Genomic DNA, 24,394 nt, shown 5'->3' on the forward strand with positions numbered 1-24,394 from the left:
CCTTACCACAGGACGATGCACAGGGGTGCCCCAATTTCAAGTTAAGGGTGAAAATGATTGCATGGAGAGAAATGAAGTTTGGGATCTGCAGCATCTGATTGCAGGATGAAGTTGGAGTGGACTGTTGCCAGGGCTGATGCAAATCACTGCACTGCCTGAGGCTAGTGGCTCCATCGCTGTCCCCTCTCCTTCTCCTCTCCCCCCTTGCCACCTCTTCTCTCCTACTTACTTTGACAGTGTTTTGCTGCTGCATTAGTGGTGGTAGCGACAGTTGTCTCTCCCTTCCCCTCCTTGCTGCTTTGCCCTGAGAAAGGTTCAGAGTTCTTCCTAGAACACGTAATTTGAAGTCAGGAGGCCCTAGAGAGAATGCCACTGCTGCTTTGCCACACTAGCTAGAAATTCTGTTGTCACATTAGTTAAAAGTGTTCAACGGCTACTAGCTATAATGGCTATTTTCTACTTCCACTTTTACTAGGAATCACAAGTGGTGGAGAGTGCCATCGCACTCAGGTCGTGCTTGCAGGCTTTCCACAGGTGTCTATTTGGCCACTCTGAGGACAGGATGCTGGACTAGATGGGCCTTTGGTCTGATCCAGCAGACTCTAAGAACATAAGAACATAAGAAGAGCCTGCTGGATCAGGCCAGTGGCCCATCTAGTCCAGCATCCTGTTCTCACAGTGGCCAACCAGGTGCCTGGGGGAAGCCCGCAAGCAGGACCCAAGTGCAAGAACACTCTCCCCTCCTGAGGCTTCCGGCAACTGGTTTTCAGAAGCATGCTGCCTCTGACTAGGGTGGCAGAGCACAGCCATCACGGCTAGTAGCCATTGATAGCCCCATCCTCCATGAATTTGTCTAATCTTTTAAAGCCATCCAAGCTGGTGGCCATTACTGCATCTTGTGGGAGCAAATTCCATAGTTTAACTATGCGCTGAGTAAAGAAGTACTTCCTTTTGTCTGTCCTGAATCTTCCAACATTCAGCTTCTTTAAATGTCCCCGAGTTCTTGTATTATGAGAGAGGGAGAAGAACTTTTCTCTATTCACTTTCTCAATGCCATGCATAATTTTATACACTTCTATCATGTCTCCTCTGACCCGCCTTTTCTCTAAACTAAAAAGCCCCAAATGCTGCAACCTTTCCTCATAAGGGAGTCGCTCCATCCCCTTGATCATTCTGGTTGCCCTCTTCTGAACCTTTTCCAACTCTATAATATCCTTTTTGAGATGAGGCGACCAGAACTGTACACAGTATTCCAAATGCGGCCGCACCATAGATTTATACAATGGCATTATGATATTGGCTGTTTTATTTTCAATACCTTTCCTAATTATCGCTAGCATGGAATTTGCCTTTTTCACAGCTGCCGCACACTGGGTCGACATTTTCATCGTGCTGTCCACTACAACCCCAAGGTCTCTCTCCTGGTCGGTCACCGCCAGTTCAGACCCCATGAGCGTATATGTGAAATTCAGATTTTTTGCTCCAATATGCATAATTTTACACTTGTTTATATTGAATTGCATTTGCCATTTTTCTGCCCATTCACTCAGTTCGGAGAGGTCTTTTTGGAGCTCTTCGCAATCCCTTTTTGTTTTAACAACCCTGAACAATTTAGTGTCGTCAGCAAACTTGGCCACTTCACTGCTCACTCCTAATTCTAGGTCATTAATGAACAAGTTGAAAAGTACAGGACCCAATACCGATCCTTGAGGGACTCCACTTTCTACAGCCCTCCATTGGGAGAACTGTCCGTTTATTCCTACTCTCTGCTTCTTAACCAATTCCTTATCCACAAGAGGACCTTTCCTCTTATTCCATGACCGCTAAGCTTCCTCAGAAGTCTTTGGTGAGGTACCTTGTCAAATGCTTTTTGAAAGTCTAAGTACACTCTGTCCACTGGATCACCTCTATCTATATGCTTGTTGACACTCTCAAAGAATTCTAGTAGGTTACTGAGACAGGACTTTCCCTTGCAGAAGCCATGCTGGCTCTGCTTCAGCAAGGCTTGTTCTTCTATGTGCTTAGTTAATCTAGCTTTAATAATACTTTCTACCAGTTTTCCAGGGACAGAAGTTAAGCTAACTGGCCTGTAATTTCCAGGATCCCCTCTGGATCCCTTTTTGAAGATTGGTGTTACATTTGCCACTTTCCAGTCCTCAGCCTCAGAGGAGGACCCGAGGGACAAGTTACATATTTTAGTTAGCAGATCAGCAATTTCACCTTTGAGTTCTTTGAGAACTCTCGGGTGGATGCCATCCGGGCCTGGTGATTTGTCAGTTTTTATATTGTCCATTAAGCCTAGAACTTCCTCTCTCATTACCACTATTTGTCTCAGTTCCTCAGAATCCCTTCCTGCAAATGTTAGTTCAGGTTCAGGGATCTGCCCTATATCTTCCACTGTGAAGACAGATGCAAAGAATTCATTTAGCTTCTCTGCAATCTCCTTATCGTTCTTTAGTACGCCTTTGACTCCCTTATCATCCAAGGGTCCAATCGCCTCCCTAGATGGTCTCCTTCTTATGTTTTCGTGTTACTTTTACCTAATTTTAAAGACAGAATTTCTAGCCTCGGTGACAAAGTGGCAGGGACTCAGTTGGGACCCCCTTGCCCCAAATGCCTCACTCTGAGTAAGGAACCTCTTCCTCAGATTGAGGCATGGCTGGGTAGGTGGGCAGCAGCAGTAGTAGCAGTGGCTGGTGTGTGGGGCCCCCAGGGGTGCTAATTTGCTGGTCACCTAGCCCCTGCCTCCTGAGCCAGTTTGCCTTCTGGACGTGCCAGTTCAGACTGGAGCTGTTGTGGTCCTGCAGGTTGACAAGTGAAATGACTGCATGTTATTGAAATTTATAATAACCTGGTGTGGAATACCATTTTTTTGCAGCTTGCAATGCTTGGGTGTATCATGTATTATGAAGTGATTGAGCAATGTTTCCTAAGAAGCTTAATGGCAAAGCCCATGCTGTGAATGCAGGAGGTCTCAGGTTCATCCCCCAGATAGCAAAGAACCAGATAGCAAGTGATGGAAAGGATCTCTGCCTGAGATCCTGGAAGCCACTGTCAGCCTGAGGAGACAACATTGGACAAATAATCTGACCTTGTATAAGGCAGTGTCCTGTGTTCTTCTCCAGCTTGGAATGTACATCAAGACTCTGCACATCTAATGTCATCCATTGTTTAGTAAGTGCATGTGCTTGCATTGAACAAATGAGCAAATGGCACATGAATGGGAATTGTTTATATATTTTTAGTCCATGCCCTGTACATTGATCACAGCTTGTACAGATTTGTGCAAAAGTATCCAGTGGAACACTTGTAAGGCTCCAAAGATCTGTGATGTCTCTGAACTATTGAAATGATCCTGAGTTCAGCTGAGAAGAGCTTGAGGTACCGGAAAGATTGGACCACTATGGTTTTTATTAAAATCATTTAAATAAATGTAACTGGTGGAGTTGTCTTTCTACCAAATATATCCAAGGTGAATTACTAATATAATTAAACAATTCCAATGCTAAAAACAAAAGCAAAACAAAAAGCAAATGCAATCTAGACATCTTTAAAATGGTAAAGCCAGGAATCAGTAAATCATCAATTAAAAGTCTTAAAAAAACTAGGCAACTCATTCATCATCATTGGCGATCACTCGTGGCCAAGTAAGATTGTCTTTCAGAGTAAGGTCTTTAACAATGGGTCCGTAAGTGACTGTGGAGGCCAGTTCTGGATCCACACAGCCTCCCACAGTGAGGACATAGGTTTCCAGATGGAAGATGGTCACAATGAGGATTTGCTTGATGTGCCTTCCGCTTAGCTTGTTTGTCCCTTTCACCCTGTACTCGTGCTTCTTCAAAGTCCACAGCAGCTTTGATAATGGCCGACCTCCAATTGGGACGCTCATGGGCCAAGGCTTCCCAGTTCTTGATGCTTATGTTACATTTTTTTAGATTAGCTTGAGAACATCTTTAAACCTCTTTTGCTGTCCACCGATATTCCATCTTCCATCCTTAAGTTGGGAGTAAAGTACCTGCTTTGGAAGATGGTGATCAGGCATTCGAACAACATGGCCGGCCCAGCGAAGTTGATGTTGGAGGATCATTGTTTCAGCACTGGTGGTCTTTGCTTCTTCCAATACGCTAACATTAGTCTGCCTATCTTCCCAAGTAATTTGAAGAATTTTCCAGAGGCAGCGTTGGTGGAATCTTTCAAGAAGTTGGGAGTGGCGTTTATAGATGGTCCATGTTTCACAGGCGTACAGTAAGGTAGGTAGTACAATGGCTTTGTAAATAAGCATTTTGGTCTCCCTGCAAATGTCCCGATCCTCGATCACTCTACGCTTCATTCGGGAGAATGCAGCACTCGCAGAGCTCAGATGATGCTGAATTTCAGCGTCGATGTCAGCTTTTACAGAGAGATGGCTGCCAAGATAAGAAAAGTGATAGACATTCTCCAGTATGGCACCATTAAGCTGGATTGATGGGGCTACAGAGGGATTAGTTTGCACTTGCTGATGAAGCACTTTGGTTTTTTTGATGTTAAGCGAGAGGCTAAGCTTTTCATATGCTTCTGCAAAGACATTTAGGATAGTTTGAAGATCTTCCTCTGAATGTGCGGAGACTACATTATCATCGGCATATTGAAGTTCTATGACAGAGGTTGTAATTACCTTACTTTTTGCTTTCAGCCTACTGAGATGAAAAAGCTTTCCATCTGTTCGATATGCGATTTCCACACCAGTGGGAAGTTTCCCCTCAACAAGGTGTAGAATCATGGCGATGAAAATAGCAAATAAGGTCGGAGCAATGACACATCCCTGTTTGACGCCTGATCCCACTTTGAATGGATCACTTTGAGAGCCATTGTTATCCAAAATTGTCACCGTCATGTTATCATGGAGGAGTGGCAAAATATTCACAAATTTATCAGGGCATCCAATTTTCAGAAGGATGGTCCAGAGAGCAGTTCCATTTACAGTATCAAAGGCCATAGTCAGATCAATAAACGCCATATACGGAGGTCAGTTTTGCTCCCTGCATTTTTCTTGAAGCTGTTGTGCAGTGAAGATCATGTCCACTGTCCCCCTGGAAGGGCGGAAACCATTTTGGGATTCAGGGAGGATGTCTTCTGAGATAGGTAGGAGGCGATTTGAGAGGATCCTTGCAAGGATTTTACCTGCGGTAGCTAGAACAAAGATGCCTCAGTAGTTCCCACAATCTGTTCTATCACCCTTCTTGAAAAGAGTGATAATTATGGCATCCCTAAAGTCTTCTGGGATCTCCTCCCTCATCCAGATTTTTTCGATGAGCTTATGAAGTTGTTGTGTAAGTTCAGGCCCACCTTCTTTAAAGACATCAGCAGGAATCCCATCAGGTCCACTAGCTTTGTTATTCTTCATTTAATTAATGGCTTTACTGACTTCATCCAAATTAGGGGATACTGCAAGCTCATCTCTAATTTGTTGTTGTGGGATTTGCGAGAAGACCTCATCAGCCACAATAGAGTTACGATTAAGGAGGTCGTGGTAATGCTCTTTCCAACGCAGTGCAATAGACTCTTTGTCCTTTAGAAGTCTGGTACCATCTATTGAATGTAAGGGATTTGTACCATAATTTGTTGGTCTGTAGATGGCCTTTGTGGCATTAAAAAAGCCCCGTGCATCATGAGCATCTGCAAAGTGCTGGATTTCTTGAGCTTTCTTTATCCACCAGGTGCTCTTAAGTTCTCTAGTTCTTCTTTAGACCTCAGCCTTTGCACTGGCATAGATTTTTTTCTAAGCAGCACAGTTAATGTCTTTTTGCCATATCTGGAAGGCTTTCCTTTTCTTGTCAATGATATGTTCAATCTCACTATCATTCTCATCAAAGCAATCCTGATGTTTCTTAGTTTGGTATCCAATAGTTTCTTCACATGCTGCAATAATGGAAGTCTTCAGTTTAATCCAGTGTTCCTCAGCGTTTTCAGGGAGTTCCGAAGGTAGATGTTTCTTGAGAGTTGTTTGAAAGCAAGTTCATTTAATAGGATCTTGAAGGGCATGGATGTTCATTTTATGCCTTGGTTTTCTTCCTTGGAGCCGACGTTGAGGAACAATATTAATGGCCATAGTGGATCGAATTAATCGGTGCTCTGTCCAGCAGTCATCGGCGCTTGTCATGGCCCTGGTGAGGAGTACATCATGACGATCTCTCGCACGGACAATTACATAATTCAGGAGATGCCAGTGCTTCAACTGAAGGTGCTTCCATGATGTTTTAAATTTATCTTTCTGGCGAAAGAGTGTGTTTGTAATAACAAGATTATGCTCTGCACATTTCTTCAGAAGTAGAATGCCATTCAGGTTGCTGTTGCCAACTCCTTCTTTCCCAATGGTTTCTGGCCATAAATCAAAATCACGCCCAACTCTTGCACTGAAATCGCCCAGGAGGATAATTTTATCCTCCTTAGGTATCTCTGATAAGATGGTGTCCAGCTGGGTATAAAAATTTTCCTTGATGTCTTCATCAGTGTCTAATGTTGGTGCACAAGCACTTAGAATAGTTGTCTGCTGGGTTTTGGCGAGTTTTAATCAAAGAGTTGAGAGTCATTCATTAATGCCAGTAGGAACTTCTGACAAGAGCTTCACAAGATCATTTTTAATAGCAAAGCCTACTCCATGTATTCGTTGTTCTTGTTCAGGCAGTCCTTTCCAGAAGAAGGTGTAACCTCCTTTTTCCTCCGTCAGTTGTCCCTCTCCTGCTCTTCGAGTTTCTTGGAGTGCTGTTATGTCAATATTAAAATGTCTCAATTCCCTCACAATGATGGCAGTCCTGCATTCAGGATGTTCACTATATGTATTGTCGAGCAATGTCCGTATATTCCACATTCCAAAGTTCATTTGTCTTTTGCGACCGCTAAGTGGTGACCCCACTGGACGTGGTAATCCAGTAAGGGAGAGAGATGAGGCAGACTATGTTTAGGGCACCTTTTCTAGCCCACTCCCCAAGCGGGGTGAGCACAGTGGATCCTGAATAGGACTGTTCAGTCATGGATATAGCTGCTGAACTACTCAACTGCCTCGGTCCTTGAGCCAGGATGACTGAGTCTGTATCCACCACCCATGTGCCGGTCCATGACTAGGGGCTTCCAGATTTCACAGTCCTGCCCCCGTTGCCATTCACCGATCGCCATGGGACTTTTGGTTTGGTTTGGTTTGGTTGGAAGACGCCTGTGCGTGAATTTGTTTTATGTGGGGAGATTGGCACATGACGATCAACACACAATCTTGACAGAAAAAGTCTTTGATCCAATGGCATGGATACCACGACGATTGGAAGTCTTTTATCTGCTGCAGCCTTCATCCGCCTTCACAGCCGTTGTAACATACACATTGTTATCCTCTGCCTGTTCTGCCATTGAGGACTTTCTTGGATCGTTCTTTGTCTGGTTCCTCTCCCTTGACCTTACCACCATGGGTGACCCTGCTGGGAGTAAATGACTCCCGACGGCATCGCTCACAGGGTTCACTGGAACACTCAAGCCCACTCAGCACTGCAAGGTGACGATCCAGCGAGGCAACTAAAGATCATCAATGAAGATGCCTCACAGATCTGTCTGGGAAAGTTGTTCCAAAGGGGAGAGGCCACTGTTGAGGCCCTTCCTTTGGTAGTCACCCACCTCGCCTCACCAGGTGGGGACATCCGACGAAAGGCTTCCTAAGATGATATGGGAGGAGATGGTCCTTCAGCTACGCAGTTTCAAGTCATTTAGCACTTTAACATTTAACAACACCAATTGATGTACATTATAAGTGTGTTGAGTAGATGAAAGGATGTGCAGGAACCTCCCTATTTTTCAGAGTTGCTTTGTTCCCTCTTTATATCAAAGAAGCAAAACAAAGGAGAAATTGTGAACTCTTCTGTCCTACTAGAAAAAAAATCTGACAAGTGGTGCAAACCACTGACTGACAGATTTTGCAAATAAACCCATTATGCATCTTGCAATGAGCAGAAATTGATTATCATTACGTGAAGATGCAAATAAGCTACTTCATCAGTCCTGTTGCCTTTCTTGAAGCTGTACTCTATAAATGGTGGCCTTTGGCAGGGGCGGCAGAGGCCAGGTTGCTTTAATCACAGGGGGCTCAATCAGGATTATAATGCAGACAGGATTTTTTTCAATCCTTTATCTCTGCACTGCGGGTCCCAAGCCCCTGCCCCAAGCTACTATTTATGTGTGTGTGAGGGGAAACTTGCTGATGGCTCCAATGCCCCCACCAACTCAAACAGCTTAGGCAGTGGATTTTTGTTGGGATCACAGTGTAGACCTAAAGAATTAAAAACAAAAACCCTCCATGTACACTACAGTTCTGATCCCCTCCCCATTATTAAAGTAAAAATAATAGAGATATAAGGCAAACTGTGCAGTTAATGTAATAATGTTCTAATTTGGCCCAAGTCAAGCACATGATAGTGTGCAAGCTGCAAGATTTGAATTGTTGGGGGCCAGGGAGAGACATCTCATCTGAGTGGCGAAGACTATGAGCAGATCACTTGTGTGCCTGCTCAGCCTGCTATTCAGATGCTAATTGTTGATGGGCAAATTCCAGGCTCCTGCTCTCCCTCTTTACAACCATTCTGCCAGTGACCTGATTGTTAGTTTCCTATAGGCATCTGGTAGGCTACTGTGAGGATGCTGGACTAGATGCACCTTTGGTCTGATCCAGCAGGGCTCTTCTTATGCTATGTTTCTCTTTATTAAACCAGGCTTGGGATGCATACACACTATAAAGTTAAAACACGTCATTTCCTCCAAAGAATTCTGGAAACAGTAGTATATCCCTCACAGAGCTACAATTTCCAACACCCTTAACAAACTACTGTTCCCAGGACTCTTTGGAGGAAATAGTGTGCTTTAAATGCATGGAGTGTACATAGCCTTGAGTTCTTTAAAGAGTGGACTCTTTCAAACAGAGCACTGTCCGCTGAGAATCCTTCAGACACAGAACTGTCCCCTATAAAGTTGGACACAGGGTCACCCTATTCTCATTCACTACAAGACTCACAAAGCTACATACTGTTTTACAGTGGCTCTGGTCCTACCTGATGGACAGGACCCAGAAAGTGGTGCTGGGAGGCTACTGCTTCTCCCTCTGGTCTTTGGCCTACAGGGTACTGCATGGTTCCACTCTGTCTCCCATGCTCTTTAAAATTTATATGAAATCACTGGGAGAGATCATCTGGAGATTTGGAGTACAATGTCATCAATATGCTGATGACACTCAACTCTATCTCTCCCTACCACCTGATTGCAGGGAGGGAGTGCTCATCCTAAACCAGTGCCTGGAGGCTGTGAAGGGCTGGATGTGGGCTAACAAACTGAAATTTAATCCAGACAAGACAGAAGTGTTGCTGGTCAAGGGGAAAACTGTGCCAGGAATAGGGTTGCAACCTATTCTGGATGGGGTTGCACTCCCCTTGAAGGAGCAGGTCCACAGTTTGGGAGTCCTCCTGGATCCTGCACTGCTGCTTGAATATCAGGTGGCGGCAGTAGCCAGGGGTTCTTCTGGCCAGCTCAGACTGGTCTACCAGCTGCATCCGTTCCTGGAAGCAGTTCACTTGGCCACAGTGACACATGCATTGGTGACATCGAGACTTGATTACTGTAACGCACTCTATGTGAGGGTGCCTTTGAAAACGGTTTAGAAATTACAGTTGGTTCAAAATGCAGCAGCCAGAATGTTAACGGGAGCACGGAGCAGGGAGCATATCACCCCTGTGCTTTATCGACTCCACTGGCTCCCAATTTGTTTCCGGGTACAATTCAGCTGGTTCTGACCTATAAAGCCCTAAACGGCCTTGGACCAATGTACCTGAGGGACCACTTACACCCATATGTACCTGCCCAGGATTTAAGATCATCTGCCTCTAGTCTCTTCTGCGTGCCTGGAATAAAAGATGTTAGCCTGACAGGCACGCAGGAGACAGCCTTTTCAGCTCTGGCCCCCATGCGCTGGAATACCCTACCCCAAGAAGCCCTCTCTGCTCCCTCCCTGTTGGTTTTCCGGAGACTTCTGAAAACAGTCTTGTTCTGGAGAGCCTTTGGGAGGGACCGAGGGTAGAGCCTGACACTGATTTTATGCCTTCTATGTTAATTTTTACCTCGGTAGTCCCTTCAGTACCTCTCTCTCTCTCTCTCTCTCTCTCTCTCTCTCTGTGTGTGTGTGTATTATATGCATTTTATGTATTTTAATTTATTTTAATGTTTTTGTGATCTTTATTGTGTACAATTTTATTATGTACACGTTCGATTTTATTGTAAGCCGTCCTGAGTGCCCGATTATAGGGTAGAAGGGCGGGATAGAAATATTTTAAATAAATAAAATAAATAAATAAGTAATAAATACTGTGGAGATATACATGTTTGATCTTACACTTTGGAAGAAAATGGTCCTTGGTTTGATCATTATGATTGACAACAACCAAGGTATGTGAGGTAATGTGCATGCATATGTAGGACTTATTTTTGACAGTTATTTTCTACAAGGAAAGCAACTTTGCATTAAAAGAGGGAAGAGAGTATATGCCAAAGGAGGGGTAGACTGAAGGTACTAATTTTGGAATCTGAGAGCTGTGATTGCCAAGTGGGAAGGCTGCTGGGAATCCAACATACATGCTAGCTCTGTAACCGGAGAGGGTGATGTTTTATTCATCACCTGTTTTATGACAAAAATCCTTTTCTGGGGTTAACCACATGAGTGAATATTTAAAGCAAGGCATTTCCTTTAGATACACTATCCATTAAGAAATAATTCAAACCATTTTAAAACAAATCCCAAGACGACACTTGTTGCTTCATTAATTGTTTTGGAAAATTAAGCATGACCAAACTCAAGGTTCACAGCACAATATGTTTTGTGATCATTTATGAAGGTTTTTTCCCCTTCTAAATCCTATGCATTAGCTGTTAATGTAAAATGCTTGTCTGTGCAGAGAACACATCACCATTGCCTTACTTGCTTGACAGACACAAGTAGATCATTATGGATTTCCACCTGGGGGTTTCTAGTGGTGCTTGTAAAAAGACCTATAAAATCCCAACATATACACCAACGTTTTTGAAATAAAACTTTGGATGTGGAGCCATGGCTCCATTAAGCCCACCATAGTATAGCCACGGTTCTGCAACTGTAAGGGAGGGACAAAGCTGAGGTCCAGGAAACTGCTAGAGGAAACCCAAACTCTTTCCTGGTCTCTCAAAGCCATTGTATTGATTAGACCACCCTAATCACCAGCTACATACTCATCAACTTTGGAGGAAAATATCTGCTGAAGATCATCAAGCAACAAGTTGTTGCCTCCCCTAAATATACAACACACTGAATATTTGGCAGCTGCTGAAGATGCTGGCCCCTAAGGTACTCATACTGGCCATGAAGGATTGTTCCAGGAATAACATACTAAGATGTTGTAGGTTGTTAAAAATGTCATTATATGTTTAAGAAACCCAATTCCTGTTGCTCCTGAAATTCTCTCTCTACCCACCCCTCATATATAGTTTGATCTCTCTGGTAGCCATGTTCCAGGCCAAACTTATCCAACCACCTGGTACTCTCCAGATGTTGGACTACAGCTCCCATCATTCCTGATGATTGCCATGCTGACTAGGGCTGGTGAGAGTTGTAGTCTAAAACATCTGAAATGCACTAGGTATGGGAAGGCTGTTCTAGGCTATGTTGGAGGTGGAATAAAGGTTGCTGTTCTGTTAAATCTTTGGTGCATCTTCCTGATTCCTGACTCCGAGGACAGATTTTCTGGGAGCTGAACTATATAGATCTGTGTGCCACCAGAACTCACATATAAACAAAAATATATAGGATTTAGGCAGCTGGTGATCTTTGTACATTGGTAACAGAGTGAAGTCTTATTATGTAGGGCTGGTGTGAGCAGATGGAGTGTACTTCTTTGAAATAGGTCCAGTGGGAAACAGCATGGGCTAGAGCCTTTGCCAGTATTCTGGTAAAGTTATTCGAATAAGATCTGGAAATGTGGGGCAAAAAATTGATGAAGGCCCAAATATTGCAAACTGAAGTTATTGAAATTAAGTTCATTTATGAACATTTTCCTGATTATTCTGAGCACACAATTTAGCCCTCCTTGGAATATGGGTTGTTTTGGCCGACATGGCCCTGTGAGCACCCAACCACAGGTATTGGTTCAAAATGATTCCACTGTTATAACAATGCCACTATTTAGTGGAATGATGAAATTACTATATCAAGAAGGGCATCCAGATTATTCCAACCTAACATGAGAAACAACTTAAGACCTAATTTACAATTAAAGACAGCATACACTGAATAGGCTCTGAAAGATCAAGATCAAATTCCTTTGTGTTTTGATAAATGCCATTCTTCAATATTGTCAGAAGTTTCAACAGAATGTTCCTTGAAAATGTAATTTAATATGAGAATCATATGTGATTGAATCAGAAGAAACATTTCAGCAAAATGAATTTGCAAAAAGTGTAAAAACATACCACAACTTTTCCTTTATGAGCTCTGACTGTTGCTCCAAACCACTGCTTGGATTTAAACTCAATGGGCTCCCTTGTGCCATTGACCTTAATTTTTCTGTTGTCTGGAAAAGAGAGAGAGAAAAAGTAAGATGTTGGTATTTTTATTTACTAGTCCAGTTGTCATCATGTCCAGGGAAGAACAGAAAGGTAAATGATTATTTTCAGGATCATCTTACTTAAGTTGTTGGTACTTACAATGAGTTGGATCCAGACCAAGTTAGTTGAACTTAGGTCCCAGTGAAATCAATGGGACAAGTTTAGTTAAGTCATGACTTAAGCATCCGTTTTCCCATCATACATCCTTATTTCACAGCAGGGATGGGGAACCCATGCACCTCCAAAAGTGATCAGACTACAGCTCCTATTATCCCTGGTCACTGGCCATGTTGGAGGGAGCTGGTGGGGGTTGGAGTCCAACAACATCTGGTGGGCCACAGGTTCCCCATCTCTGTTATGCAGGTTGAAAATTAAGACTAAGAGGCTTTGACACACCCAAATTCACCTAGAAAGGTTACAGTTGAGCAAGGCTTGAACCTAGGTCTTCCAAACCTATTATCCTGTTGGGACACACTGTCAGCCCACTTCCTGGTGATCACATGGACTCTGACACACACATGGAGCTCCTGTGCATGGCTTTGACACACCCAAATTCACCTAGAAAGGTTACAGTTGAGCAAGGCTTGAACCTAGGTCTTCCAAACCTATTATCCTGTTGGGACACACTGTCAGCCCACTTCCTGGTGATCACATGGACTTTGACACACACATGGAGCTCCTGTGCATGGAATATTTCCTGTTCACAAAGCAATGCAGAACAGAGCTATCTCCCACATTGAGAAGAAGAGGAATGCTCCAGGCGTGCTCTGCAAGCACATAAGGAGCTCTGCATCAGGGTGAGTATCTGCAAATAAAGCCCTGAACACACTTCTTTTTCTGTACATATTCAAAACAGGGAGCAGTAGGATTCACTTCCAAATAACAGGCTTAGGATCAGGTCAGAATATAAGTAGTTACCAAACTTTTCCTTATTTCAGCATCATTCAGGCATGCAGTTGGATTTAAAAGAAAAAGAAAAAGAAAATGAGAGAGAAATAGAATTATGTTTCTTGCCATATTTTGTTTAGCTACAATAAAAATAATTGGGGAATTAATGTAAAAGCCATCCTGCCCAGCAGCAATGTTACAAGAAATCCATGTAGCCAAGAGATTCCAGAACTCGCTGGTATTCTGATTTTAAATGAAACAAAGATGTAAACAAGACAAATTTTAAAGAAGTCCCTTTGATCCCCCCCTCCCTTTTGGGACAAGCCACAAAAGTACAGTCCAGTTTAACTCAGGGCAGAGCAGTTTCTCACCATCTGTTATTCTCCAACTAGTGCTAAGGACAGCACCAGTCTTAATTTTGAGCAACATTACATGTGTATTCCACTGACACAAGAGACAGCTCTTTAACACTGCTTTATATACAAGTTGCAGATGTCAGCATAAGAAAAGCCATCTGGGGGGGAAAAAAAACTCAGCCCAATTATAATGCATTTCAGGTTTTTTAATAAAAAGCAGACCTTCCTTTCTTTCACCCCCAGTCATCTGAAGTAAACTGATTTCCCACATGTTCCTAAATGATGTTTCTCCTTTGCCAGTCACTCCTAAAGAACTTCTCTATTTATACCCACAAGCAAATACGGAGTCTCCCCCTGGCCCTCTCGTATCTGGGGAGCCCTGCATTTGTTTCTGGTTCATATCAAGCAGCCCTTTGACGGAATCTGACTTTTGTTATTTGAGCTAAGTAAAAATAAAAACACACATGCTGTCAAATAAGGAATTTAAAGTATTTTTTTTCAGTGTCAAAGTGAATTTATTTACAAAGCTATTTACAAAACTGAAACACCAATGCATATTGGTGGTGGTTGTTGTTATGTGCCTTCAAGTTGATTTTGACTTATGGCGACTATGAATCAGTGACCTCCAATAGCATCTGTTATAAACCAGATCTTGTAAGTTCAGGTCTGTGGCTTCCTTTATGAAATCAATCCATCTCTTGTTTGGTCTTCCTCTTTTTCTATTCCCTTCTGTTTTTCCCACCATTATTGTCTTTTCTACTGAATCAAGTCTTCCAATTATGTGTCCAAAGTTATGGTAACCTCAGTTTCATCATTTTAGCTTCTAGTGATAGTCCTGGTTTAATTTGTTGTATCCTCCAATTATCTGTCTTTTTCGAGGTCCATGGTATCCGCAAAGCTCTCCTCCAACATTACATTTCAAATGAGTTTATTTTTCTCTTACCTGCTTTTTTCACTGTCCAACTTTCACATATTGGTAGAGTTGTCAATATTTGGATCCAGTGCAGACACAATGTTTCCAGTCACCTAACTATAGTGGCTTGTGTGTTCCTCATTCCTGCTCTCTCCCTTCTACAGGGTGCTTTAACTGTTGTTGTTTTTAATACTATTTTTATTAAATTTTTCCAAATAGATAACAAGGAAACAACACAAGCCCAAAAGGGCCTAAAACAAAACTAATAAAGAAAAAACCAGAAAGAGATGCACAAGACAATATAATAGAAAAGAGAAGAATCCAGAGTCTGATCAAGAATTTCAAAAGTCCTGAGATATTGGCAGAACTTGGTGTTGTAACTGATGCATAGTAACATATGAAATAAAGTCACACCGAACAATACGAAATGAATAAAACTTGGCATGTCCTGGAAGCGAATGTAAAGGAAGTGTAATTTTTTCTAGAAGAACAACAGTCCAGGTGTTCTTATACCATAACAGAAGTTCTAAATTGTCCAGGGTGCTTTAACTGTTGAATAGCATTGGCTGCTTCAGCCCTAACATGATTGGGTTCACAGTGGGGAGCAAGACAGGGAGGGGGGCAGGGAGAATGAAAGCTGGGTTTAAAACAGACCACAACATTTTTGCTTACAGCCAGAGATATCTCTCCCTCCAGGCATCTCTATCTCATCCTTGGGACTCCCCCTAGCCACCACACCCTCTCTCCCCAAACCACAAATCTCACTGGCCTTATTTCACACCCTTCTTGAGTGCTTATGGTCTGGCTCAAATGTGTCCCTACATTCTGATCATGCTTTTGAATTGCCTGATGAAAGATACAGAGAGATGTGACCACCATCACTCTGCTCACTTTTGCCTCTGGCTCCATTTACAACTGGCATGTGGCCCTTGGAAGATTGCTGAGAAGGGAATATGGCCCTCTGCTGAAAAAAAGGTTCCCTTATCCCTGACGTACAGCTTTCATGAATTTGCCATTGGAGGGAAACGCCAATATCGCTGCAGCTGATTGCCGACAGTGAAAATAATAGGGCTGTGCTCTGTATTCGGCCAAGTCAGACTGAGATAGAGCCGGATCATTATGGGTTGGGTATGGCAGCTGACAGTAATATGGGGCTATTGTGGTGCCCTTGTAAATGTTGTACAGTAATTATGGTAAGTGTCGGTTTTGTAGGGTAAATGTGGTAAGTAGAGTGAGTGAGAGGGGGAAGTACATATGTTGGAATGTTGAGGAATGCGGAGTTGTGATTGGCTGAGTATCTGGGTAGTTGAAGGTATAAATAAGAGAATGACAGATAGTTGTTGTGGGTTCTGGGTTTTGGAGGGGTGGATTTGTGTAGGCGGGTAGTGAGGCAGCTTTTAGGACTAAAAGATATAAAGAGAAAACTATTTTATGTAACCACATGCACGTTGACTGAATTTAAAAGTAACCTTGTTTATTCCTTGTGTTAATAAATAAACAGTTTTGGTTTAACAACACGCCTGATCCTTGGCTGGGATATTACAGACCAGAAGGGTGGGCAGAGCAAATACCAAAGCTGGGAACAGTATCAATCGTGGCAGTGGTGAAGGGATAGTAAAACAGCAGCAGGTATCCAAAAGCAACCCAGGGCTGTAATCTTTAAAGGAAGAAAGATACAGGGGTGTGTGGCCTGTAAGTGCACCCAGACACTACATAGCAATCGGTAAGGAGGAGACTAAGGCAGTCTCAGGGCAGTATTGCGTTACAGAGTGTCAGGTGGTGGCACCTAGTAGTGGGATCATGAGAGACCTGTGCTGGGGCCAGTGTGAGAGATCCATTACAAGACCAGACCCAGAGTAGGGGTCTGACAGCTATCAAGGGGTGAGGCATAGAGTAGGAAGAAGAGACAGGCACGGACAGGAAGAAAAAGGTTGGATGGGAAAGGCATCTCTTCCCGGGAGAAGATAAGTGCCTGCCTTTTCCTCCCCATCTCTCCTGCTTCCTTCCAGACCTCCCCAAGCCCTGCTCACCAAATCCCCTTTGCAAGCGGCTTCCCTGCATGCATGCTGATAAGTGGGAGGATTCATTCTGTATGGTGTCAGTCACTGCTCGTTTGCGGGGCGCTTCCCTGCATGCAGAGAAGCTGCTCACAAAGCAGCAGCGACCGGCAACACTCAGGATGGAACTGTCCTTTTGCCAGCTAGTCAGCAAAACAGTTCCATCCTGAGATGGTCGCACCCGCCTGCTCTCAGTCCTCCAGACCATATTTTTAATTTTAAAAAAACCTTAGCCCCACCCCCAAATAACTTGGGTGATGGATCTGGGGCAAAGTGGGTAGTACCATATTTGGGACAGGGCAGATTGGCTTTCCTCGGGGCCCACAGATCGAGGCCACAAGGCAGATAGGGAGGGCTACAAAACTCTCAACCCACCTGAGTGACCCAGGGAGAAAGAGGTGCTTAAGACAACAGATAGCCTGAGCCACTCCACTGTCCCCAACCTCACCCGTCTACAGAATCGATAGGCTTTGAACTTTCACATGGCACAGAAACCGTAGGCAAATGACAAAGGATCTGCCCTGCGTACAGAAAATATCTGGTTCAATCCCTGGTGTTTCCAGCTAGGGATGGGAAAAGCTCCTGCCTGATGAGCTGCTGCCAGTGAAAGCAGGTATGAGCTAGAGGGACCAATGGTCTGACTCAGTGTAAGGTGGCTTCCTATAATCCTAGGTAAGACGGAACTCAGTCTCAGTGGGCAGAGTGCAGGGCAAGAGCAGGACGTTTGGCGGCCTGAGGCAGAGCAACAAATGATACTCCCCGCCAACCCCCCCCCCCCGTCTGCTGCATGAATCAGTGATCCGACTGCATGAGTCTGAAGAGGCCAATGGCCAGTCTCCTGGAAAGGGTGCTGATAGGTTAGATGCCTTTCCCAACCAGTGTGCCTCCAGATGTTGTTGGACCACAATTCCCATCTTTCCTGACCATTGGCAATGCTGGCTGAGGCTGATGGGAGTTGTGGTCCAACAACATCTGGAGGCACACTGGTTGGGAAAGGCTGGGTTAAAACCTTCCTGTGCTAGGTAGGAAAGTCTCGGGAAGGAGGAGAGGGAGACAAGGACAACTTTTTGTCATCCAACCTTCCAGACCTCCTACTCCTGATACATAACAATCCTAAAGAGAGTTTAGGATTGGGAGGTATGTATTATTTAAAAAAAACTTCTTTCCCTATGCTATGTAGGGTTTTTTTTGAGGGGGGACACACATGTTCCTTAAAACTGCCTTCTCCAGCTATATCACAGTGCTCAGATAAGGGGCTGACAGTCAGCCCCAAACCTCTCTCCCACACTTAATTCAAACTTTTCTATACCACTTACTGACCCTACCAAAGGTACCCCAGAGAAGCTCACAACCGTACAATCTCAATGCTATTAAAAAAGAGAACAGGAGCCTGAGTAAAAACAAACAAACCAGGCAATCTTTTAAAAAAATAAAAACATAACCACCCCCATTAAAGGCAAGAGAGAAGGGGTCAGAGTAACCGCCTTGGGGAAAGAGAGTCCCACAGTTAGGGTGCTGCCACCAAAAAGGCCCTTTTGCTGCATCTTACAGGTTACACCCTTCTTGGTGGCAGAATGCAGAGCGGGCCTTCTGAAGATGACAATTGACAAGCCTCTTAGCATCATATACCACAGCAGGTGTAGATTTCAAGAGGGCATTCCTTTTTCCCTTCTGGAAATTCTGTGAACAGCACTACAAGCTCCTTTTTTGCCACTGTTTGAAATCTTGACTAGAAGCATTCCTAAGGGGATGGGGATATACAGCAACATTTTGTCAGAAGCTACTCCCCCCCCCCGCCGGTTCTGTCCAATTGCTCAACGAAATAACCAACCAAAACATACCTTCCCGCACAACTAGACTACTGGCATGAATGAAACTTTTTTTTAAAGTATGAAATAATCTTAAATATACTAGATTACTCATATTGAGATTTTTTTTTCATGTTTGGCATTGCATTCCCGTCCTTAGCCTCTATCATTACCACACTGTTGCCACCATTGCAGCCACCACTGCCAGAAGTCTGGCTAGAGGACTGTGAAAGGTGGAATGTGGTATAGTGGTTAGAGTGTTGGACTAGGACCAGGAGACCAGGGTTTAAATCCCTCACTCAGCCATGAAGCTCACTGAGTGACCTTGAGCCAGTCACTGTCTCTCGGCATAACCTACCTCATAGCGTTGTTGTGAGGATAAAATGGGGAACAGGAGAACCATGTATGCCCTCTTGATGTCTTTGGACGAAAGGTAGGATATACAGTAAATTCAACTTTACAAATAATAAATAATATCTTGTAAACTGCTCAATTGGGGGAGGAACCATAGCTCAGTGGTGGATCCAGGGCTGGCTCTAGGATAAATGGCACTCTCCCCCGGTCAGTTCTACGGTGTTGCCAAGTTGTGTGGCTTGTTCAGGATTGCAAAACTTAGCCTACTGCTTCCAGGCTTTTCCAGCCATGTCCCTGAAAAGGACTCAGAACAGCTTCAAAATAATTTCGCCCTGACTCACTGCAGACAACACAGTCAACACACACCAAGCTATGAAGCTCAGCTTGGAGGCCTCTTCGGCTTCTTGCCAGGACAAGTGTCCAGCTTGCCCACCCACAACGCCAGCCCTGGGGAGAGCACATGCTTTGCAGAAAGAGGATCCCAGGTTCAGTCCCTGATATCTCCAGCCAAAAGGATCAAGTGGAAAGTCTGCTGCCCGAGACCCTGGAGAACTGCTGCCAGTCACTGGCCAAGACAACCTGCCTTGGAATAAGGTAGGAATCCTGGGTTCCTACATAAGGGGATTTTTCTGACTAGAGGAACGTCATCCATGGTCCACCCTGAATGGAAAGCCCATAAAAACAAACTATTTTTTGACTAACAAGGCAGATGAAGCCAAATGAGCAAAGTCTCATGTTTTAAAGGTTTTCTTTTTGATGAAGCTAGCATATTTGAACACAAACGTTGTTCAAGTATGCAGTCTTGATTGAAAACAAAAACATTCAAAGCCTGAAACACAGACATGACCTTGGCTTAAAGGGAACAAGTCTTAGTCTCCTTCTAAGGGGCAAATACTTAGCAGTCTTTTCTTTTTTAACTTCAAGGGAAAGAAAAGGGCAATGCATATGAGTATACATAAACATCCTATTCAGGCACAAAAAAAAGGCATCTGGGATGAGCAAGAAATGATGCTTTACTGCCAAAAGCAATTTTACAGCATTATCTCTTCTGAGAATGAATCCAATATGGTGGGCGGGAGTTTGTAAACTCTGCAGGGCCTGATAAAATACAAAAACGTAAGAAGAGACCTGCTGGATCCAACCAAAGGTCCATCTAGTCCTGCGGTGTGAAACCTCTGGATGATTGGACTAATCAGGCCATCAGCCCATTTTGGACAAGCCACACCCACCTGCCATACACCTGGTGTCATATACGATGTCAGGTGTGGGACAATAAAGTCACAGCTCTCTGCCGAAAGCAGGGGTTGCAGGCACTGCCAATCAGTTGGGCACTGTTGCCTGCAAAGCCCTGTGCCTTTGCCTGTGTGGTTCAATTGCAACCATTCGGGCATAGGAAAATGGGTTATCTGATATTATTGTGATTGTCAGGTGATTGACAAGTGGGTAGCCCCGCCCACCTGCCAAAGATAGCCTGTTGGGGAGGTGTTTGGAAGTCAGTTCTCCACTCCAACATCTTCCTTCTCAGAGTGGCCATAAAGATGGTTCCAGGAAGCCCACAAACAGGGCTAAAGAGCAACAATCCACCTTCACTCTTGCTCTCCAGCAACTAGTATTCAGCATCATAATCCAGAACCAAGTATTAAAGCTACCATGTGAGCACTTGTCACAACCAGTGGTGCAGTTAGGTCATTTTGGACTCCGGACTTATTGCTCATATTGTGGATAAAAGGGCCCGTTGGATGGTACAGTACATTATTCAGTGACTTTGAAAGGTGAAAAGCCAGCCATACTGCATATGGGAGCCTTCCTGCACATTCTGCTGAGTGAAGCTCTGGACATCTGCCCAAAAGTCATGCCCTGATGGCACCACTGGGCCCAACCTTATGCATTATCTTAATGGAGCGTTTGGCCACCGACTTTTCTTTTTATTCCTGATGAGTAATTTCAGGTAAACATTTCCAGATGATGCCAGCCAACCTAGGCCATTCTGCTTCACTCTCTGGAGCTCCATCCACTGCTCACCTTCCTTACCTCCACTTTCTCTCTTGCCTCTTACTTGTTTGACCCCAGGAGACTCCTTACAGAGCTGCTCTTTTAGAAAGAACACTCCTGGCTGCCTCAAGATTGGGTTCATAGCCCCAGTTCAAACATTACCTCTCCCACGTGGACATCACATGCATACACAAAGCATTCCTACGGCATAGTGCTCTGTTGGGCTTATTACAAAAGCCAGCTCAGCCACGCTGAATTTCTCCACGCCAGTGTCAACTGCTCTGTGATACTGCCAGGGAAGTGCAGTGCAGAGGAAGTGTATGTGGTTAGGATAGCATAGGGCTCCTTCAGAGTTTATTGAGCATTCATCCTGATTTTCTTGCACAAAGCTTATGCAGAGGCTACACAATGCCTGCTTTTGCCTCAGCCTTCAATCTGATTTGTTTGCAGGGAGGTTACACATCAATGGATATCCATCCTGATCTGCTTGTGGGGTACCTATCTGTCTTCCCATAAATCATTTGTTCATTCCACACTTTTCAAGGCATTCCCCCGTCAGTTTTCTAACAACAAACAGTCAGGGGTTTTTGTTTTGTTGTTAAAGTGGATTTGTTGTGCTAGGGCACATAACACTTTAATCCACTTTGATTGTACAAACCTAAATTTCCTGGTATGCACTTGAATCCCCCCCCCCACACACAAAATAGTGACAGTCTGGAGGCACTCTTATGTAGTAAATCCAGCACAAATGTTCGGTGCTCCACATAGAAGTAATTTTTGTCAGGCCCCTTACAAGAGGAGCAATATTTGAACAAGGCTATAGTCCCTCCTGTTCCTGGACAGAATAGGTGCAATGCTCATAAGCTATTCTTTTTTAAAATAATTTTTATTTGTGTATTTTCAGTAGTAAACACACACAAAAAGTCTTACTCCAAAGAACCGCTTACACCCCCCTCTGCCCCAAGCTTCCTATGTGTATGCATCATTCACAAAGAGGTAAGTTATTTAACCAGTCATGTGTAAAAGTCGTGGTCAATTGTAGGCATTAGTTATTATCACATTCATTGTCTCAGCAGGTTACTCCAGAGATTGCTATGAGTTAATGGCGGTATCCTAGTCATGTTGCCTCCAATGTGTTGAATAAAGATGTACCACATTTCCTCAAAATCATCTTTGCTGGATGTATCTTTTAGAGCCTTAAGTTGCTTAGAGCGTTTTTTCCCCATTAGCACAATGGTCCAGATCTTCTCATACTAGTGTCACTTTAGCAGCTGTCTTGCAATTCTGAGCTAAAACCTATTTGGCAGCTACCATAAAAAAGGGTTAGTAATTCTTTGAACAATAACATAACAATCCAAATGCCAGTGAGCCAGCGGAAGGGGAGCTGGCAGAGGAGGAGCTGGCGGAAAGCTCTGCAGGATCCCCCTCCTGCTCGGGAGCTGCCGGCCGGACTTAATGCCGACTCCATGAGGAACCACGCACATGAGTTGTCTGGGAAGTGCCGGCTCCCACAAATCGGCCTCCCAGGGAGTAAGTGCTCCCTGTAGAGGCCCATTACAATTTTTTACTCCACTGGCCTTTTGGCTGGCGGAGTTTCCAGGTGGAGTGGAACCTGGGGGAGGGCTCTAAATGTGAGGAGGATCTCGCGTAAGTCCCCCCCCTCGCAGCTCCTCCCCCACCACACCCCTGGAATGCCCCATTTTCAGGGCTTCCACCAGCCTTCTGTCCGCTGGACTGGCTGTTCCCATCAGATCCCGGGTAGTGCCGGCAGGCTCCTGGTGGTGCCACGACTCAACCGCAGTGGAGGGCTGTTGCTGGCAGAGCCCGGCAGAGTCGGGAGCCTGCTGGAGATGATGGAGATCCACAGCATCTAACTCACCCCAGCCCGGCAGAAAGATGAGTTGGATTGCACCTTTAGTCCTTTAAATCTTCTGTAAACAAGTTCAATAATGTTACCCTGGGATAACAACGAACCAGTTGACCTGTAATAAGACTTACTTCATCTGTTATTAAACTCCAGAAATGTTGAACCTTCTCACAGCTCCACCACATGTGATAATAAGATCACATATGCTATTCCTGAAGTAAACAGCATATTGGCTGCAAGGGTATTACCATCCGGATACAAAATAACATGTTCTCATGCCACTCAAGATGATATCTGCAGCGTCATGGGAACTCCAACCACGTTACTCTTCCTAGTAATATGTAAATAGTCCTCAGTAACTTACTTAAATGTGTTCTTTGGAAGTGAACAAGGAAAAGGCATATACTTTTTAAAAAAAAAATAACATACAGTAGGGCCCCGCTTTACAGCGTTCCGTTTTCCGGTGTTTCTGCTTAGGGGAAATTCCCCATTTTAAAGCCGATTTTGAGCTTTCGCAGCATTTTGCGGCATTTTCACGCGACACAACCCATTATAATCAATGGGTTCCGCTTTACGGCAATTTCCACTTTACGGCGGGGGCCTGGTCCCTAACCCGCCATATAAGTGGGGCCCTACTATATTACCAAACACAATTTCACTTTAAGATTAGCACAAGGCGCTATAGGATTAGGGATGGGATCCATTGGGCAGTGCTGGTTCAAAAGCATTCCGTTGACCTAACAAGCTGGCATCGATCTGAGTTTGTTATATGGTCTGCTGCTGCTTTTACCAATCCGTTTCCCCTCCCCTCAGAAAAAAATGATATTAATATTGATATTTTTAAGGAAATGTTGATATTTTGAAAGACAATACTGATATTTTGAAAGGAAATGTTTATAAATTAAAGGAATTATTGATAAATTGAAGGAAATACTGATAAGAATAACAATATTAATATCAATATTTTACATGGTGTTTTTTTAAAAAAAAATCCATTTCTGAAAATAGCCATGGAAAATCACTACATAAAAATGTACATAAAAATGTATTTTATCACCCTATTTGTTTAACCTATATGCAGGACATATTATACGGAAAGTGGGATTGGACCAAGATGAAGGAGGTGTGAAAATTGGAGGGAGAAATATCAATAATTTAAGATATGCAGACGATACCATACTACTAGCAGAAACCAGTAATGATTTGAAACGAAAGTTAGAAGAAAGCACAAAAGCAGGACTACAGCAGAATGTCAAAAAGACTAAACTAATGACAACAGAAGATTTATGTAACTTTACAGTTGACAATGAGGACATTGAACTTGTCAAGGATTATCAATACCTCGGCACAGTCATTAATCAAAATGGAGACAATAGTCAAGGAATCAGAAGAAGGCTAGGACTGGGGAGGGCAGCTATGACAGAACCAGAAAAAGTCCTCAACTGCAAAGATGTATCACTGAACACTAAAGTCAGGATCATTCAGACCATGGTATTTCTGATCTCTATGTATGGATGTGAAAGATG

At 43.8% G+C, this 24,394-nt stretch overlaps 1 protein-coding gene across 3 annotated transcripts in view; it reads right to left on the reverse strand.

Annotated features, from left to right (window-relative positions):
- ITGA8 (integrin subunit alpha 8) overlaps positions 1–24,394 on the reverse strand; it is a 216,116-nt gene that overhangs the window by 169,091 nt on the left and 22,631 nt on the right. For all 3 annotated transcript variants that reach the window (XR_009758065.1, XM_061586063.1, XM_061586064.1), the window contains exon 3: positions 12,499–12,599. Coding sequence is in view for 2 of the 3 variants with exons in the window: in XM_061586063.1 (XP_061442047.1) it covers positions 12,499–12,599 (101 nt within the window). In the remaining variant the exon portion in view is untranslated. The remainder of the gene's footprint in view (positions 1–12,498; positions 12,600–24,394) is intronic.

The sequence above is a fragment of the Rhineura floridana genome, chromosome 10 (assembly GCF_030035675.1).
Source record: "Rhineura floridana isolate rRhiFlo1 chromosome 10, rRhiFlo1.hap2, whole genome shotgun sequence".
NCBI classification, from domain to species: Eukaryota; Metazoa; Chordata; class Lepidosauria; order Squamata; family Rhineuridae; genus Rhineura; species Rhineura floridana.